Source organism: Cyprinodon variegatus, unplaced genomic scaffold (genome assembly GCF_000732505.1).
Source record: "Cyprinodon variegatus isolate N-32 unplaced genomic scaffold, C_variegatus-1.0 Scaffold286, whole genome shotgun sequence".
NCBI classification, from domain to species: Eukaryota; Metazoa; Chordata; class Actinopteri; order Cyprinodontiformes; family Cyprinodontidae; genus Cyprinodon; species Cyprinodon variegatus.
The window spans coordinates 154980-158452 of NW_015150739.1; the positions used below are offsets into that span (position 1 = coordinate 154980).

The following is a 3473-nucleotide window of genomic DNA, read 5'->3' on the forward strand; positions in this document are numbered from 1 at the left end:
AATTTGGACTATACCACATCAGTGCTATGGGGGGAAATGGGGTTTTGCTTCATTAGGTTTAGTTACCGTAGGTTTGTGTATGTTTTGCCCCATGTGTTTCTTTAGTGAACTGATCAGCCACTATTTAAGTTCCTCTTTGTTTTAAAAAAGCAGGTCAGTTTGTTTAAGTTAGTTTTGTTACTGGTTATTTTGAGTAGATTTTGTTTCTTTCACCTCATTTTTGGATCCATTTTGTACCTTTGATATTTTATGTTTATTGGGTTAAATAAAAGAACCCTGTTGTTTTTTTTTAATGCATTGAAGAAATTTATCTCTGCATTTAACCCATCCCCTTGGGGAGCAGTGGGCTGCCACTGTGCGGCGCCCGGGGAGCGGTGTGGCGTCAAGGGTCTTGCTCAGAGAGCCAGAGTGCAGGCTGTGGGGATCAAACAGGGTACATGCAGCCTTCTTAGAGCACAAGTGCACTGCTCTAACCGCTAGGCCAACACCCCCTCTATCTAGTTATTGTAAGCATTCATGAATAAACTCCTTAAATTTATTTAATTAAGTAACACCAAATCACAGTCGTGGCTACTTCTGTCCCTACATGATCATTCTACCTTTAGCTCTCTCTTGTGAAATGCCAAATTTGACAAATTCCGAAAAATTGTTATGGTCCCACCCTTGACCAATCTTAATGACAAAGAAGCAAAAAATATAACAAAAATATAATCTGCAATCTCCTTTATATCACAAAAAAAGGCCACTTTTAAGCTTGTATTTTACCCTTTAACCTTATATTTTACTTTGTAACTGAATTCAACATTTCACTCATATTTCTTTATAAGTTACCTCTCAAACTTGGTCATTGATTCTGTTAATATTTACCAGCTGCCAGAACTGATTGACTTCTGGAGATGTTTCAACACTCTTTTAGCAAAACGGAGGAAAAGTCCAGCTGCTTCCAATTTAAGCCTGATGTGTGATCTCGCTTTGATATACTAAACAGTAGATTGACTCAGTCTGAGCACTGTTGCAGCATTTTATATGCATTTCTACCTTGACACACATACCTAAAGGAACGCATATACCAGTTATTGTAAAATTAACAGGTCTTAGCACTGACAGATCTGTTTCTCATATATATATGCAAGTAAGCAGGCAAATGTGCTCTAAAACTATTTTCTCAAGCAGTTATGCTGATTGGCAGGCAGCATAACAGCCTAATTACTATGAGGTTCGATTTGTGCCAAAAATGTGTTGAAATGTCTGACGTGCTTATGTAACAGAAGCTGTATAGGTAATAGGTTTTTGTTTCTACATCAGATGGATATGTTATGTTCATATGCTGTGTCCATATGTATTGTGTCCATGTGAAGTATTATGTGCAGATCATGAGTTGTTCACTTTTTCCTCACAGTGTGTTGTTTGACCATTTGGAATGTGTCATCTTCTCCTGTTGTCACGTGATGTCGTTTTGCTCCGTCGTTACAGCCTGTTGTCTCCCTTTGCTCTTACAGCCTGTAGTTCTCCTCTTTGGTCTCCCTTTGCTTTTAAATCCGTCATTCTCACTGTTGTCTACTCACGTCGTCATGCACTGCTTTTACACTGTTGAATGGCTTTCTGCTGCTGTTGTTGGTACCAGATCTTCTTGGACCAAGCTGAGGTTGAATTCTGGTTCTAGCTTCCGATTCGGGAAATGAATAAAGGGCGATTCTACTTAATTTTTTGCTCCCTTCAGCAACTTTATTAACACCTAGACAGATCATACCTGGTCTAGATTGTTCTAAACTAGTTGTAGAATAACTAAAATCAGGTTTGGGATTTTTGAAACCTTTCTCTGATTTGTGAAACTTCAATAAGGAGCAATTTTAACCCTTTTTTTTTGTGTCCATGTCACATTAAAGATAAAAAGAAATACAGTGGGTAGCACTGCCACCTTGCAGCAAGGAGGTTGCGGGTTCGATTCCCGGCCTGGGATCTTTCTGCATGGAGTTTGCATGTTCTCCCTGAGCATGCATGGGTTCTCCCCGGGTACACCGGCTTCCTCCCAAATTCACAAAAAATGACTGTTAGGTTAATTGACTTCTCTAAATTCTCCTTAGGTGTGAGTGAATGGCTGTTTGTCTCTGTGTTTCCCTGCGATAGACTGGCAACATGTCCTGTGTGTACCTTGGAATAAGCGTGACAGAAAATGGATGGATGGATGGATGGAATTGAAAGCTAAAAAATGTAAATTATAAGAGCAGGAGGGGTTCATTATATATGTGGTCTAAATACTAAGAAATTGCTGAAATCTGCCTTTTTTTTTAAACCTTAGGTAGACACATGGACACGTCACAACACTCATCAACACATTTTTGGCACTAATGGAACCTCATATGGACACAACATATCCATCTGATATATAAACAAAAACCTATTACATATAGCTTCTGTAACATAAGTATGTCAGATAAACACATCGGCACTTCACAACAACCATCAACACATTTTTTTGCACAAATGGAACCTCAAACATTACAAAGTTTGAAATATGCACGTGAAAATCCTAAGGATAGGAGGATGCAGCAATCAGCATTGTAAATTGGGTGTCCATAGTTTCCATCACACAGAAAGTTTTCCTATAACCACAGGTCAAAGGCTTTCATAATACAATGAGTTAAGTGTATTACCGTCATGCACCAGCAGGTGGGGCCTTAAACCTCTCTCCTTGAGCACTGAGATGGCTGCAGGCGCAGGAGGGAAGACCTCACATACAGAAATGTCAAAGCCCAACCTCTGCAGTTTTGCGACGAACTTCTCTCTAGTTGCCTGAGTCTCATTGGTGCAGAATCGCAGCTGCAGGTCTGATTCCTTAAGTCTGCGACAAAAAAAGAAGCACATTAAATAAACCTGGATAAACACTATTTGAACAAAACCTGTTCTTGTTTTGTTTGCATAAATGACTTAGTGCAGAATGCATATGCTCACACAATCAGCAACTTAGTTTTCCATAAGCTGCTGCTGCTGCTGCTGCTTAAACCTCAAATAAAACCGCAAACATAGAAACGAACACTCACCTTTTTACAGCCTCAATAGAACCAGGGATGGCAACTCCGTCGCCTTCCCCGCTGTCATACAAAACTCCACATAAGTCCAAAATGACACCTTTCAAACTCTTTGCACAGCCTGGCCAGCTACTGTCAGCCATGACGTTATGCGCACACTGCGCATGCGTCACTTTGGGGTAGCTGAGCCACTGTATGGAAGTCCAACAGTGCCATAAAAACTGAAAAAGGCTGTAGCGTAACAGACATCTATGAAGGTATTTTTTTTAATCATCAGATATAGAAGCCAATGACACCAAAAGCCATAATAAAAGCCAAACTACAGGGAACATGTGCAAGAACCCTATATAATAATCCTACTATAAAAAAAAAGCTGTCATATGTGGATGCACTGTATACTGTATATATCCCATGCACCTTTTTTCTTTCTTTGGCACATTCTTA

General features: G+C 39.7%; 1 protein-coding gene across 2 annotated transcripts in view; it reads right to left on the minus strand.

The window, feature by feature from the left end:
* lhpp (phospholysine phosphohistidine inorganic pyrophosphate phosphatase) overlaps positions 1-3183 on the minus strand; it is a 38846-nt gene extending 35663 nt beyond the window's left edge. For both annotated transcript variants that reach the window (XM_015383497.1, XM_015383496.1), the window contains exons 1-2: positions 3042-3183; positions 2655-2842 (exon numbers count right to left, since the gene is read on the minus strand). In XM_015383497.1, coding sequence (XP_015238983.1) covers positions 2655-2842; positions 3042-3172 — 319 coding nt within the window. In that variant the 5' untranslated portion in view covers positions 3173-3183. The remainder of the gene's footprint in view (positions 1-2654; positions 2843-3041) is intronic.
* Between the last annotated feature and the right edge of the window lie 290 nt (positions 3184-3473).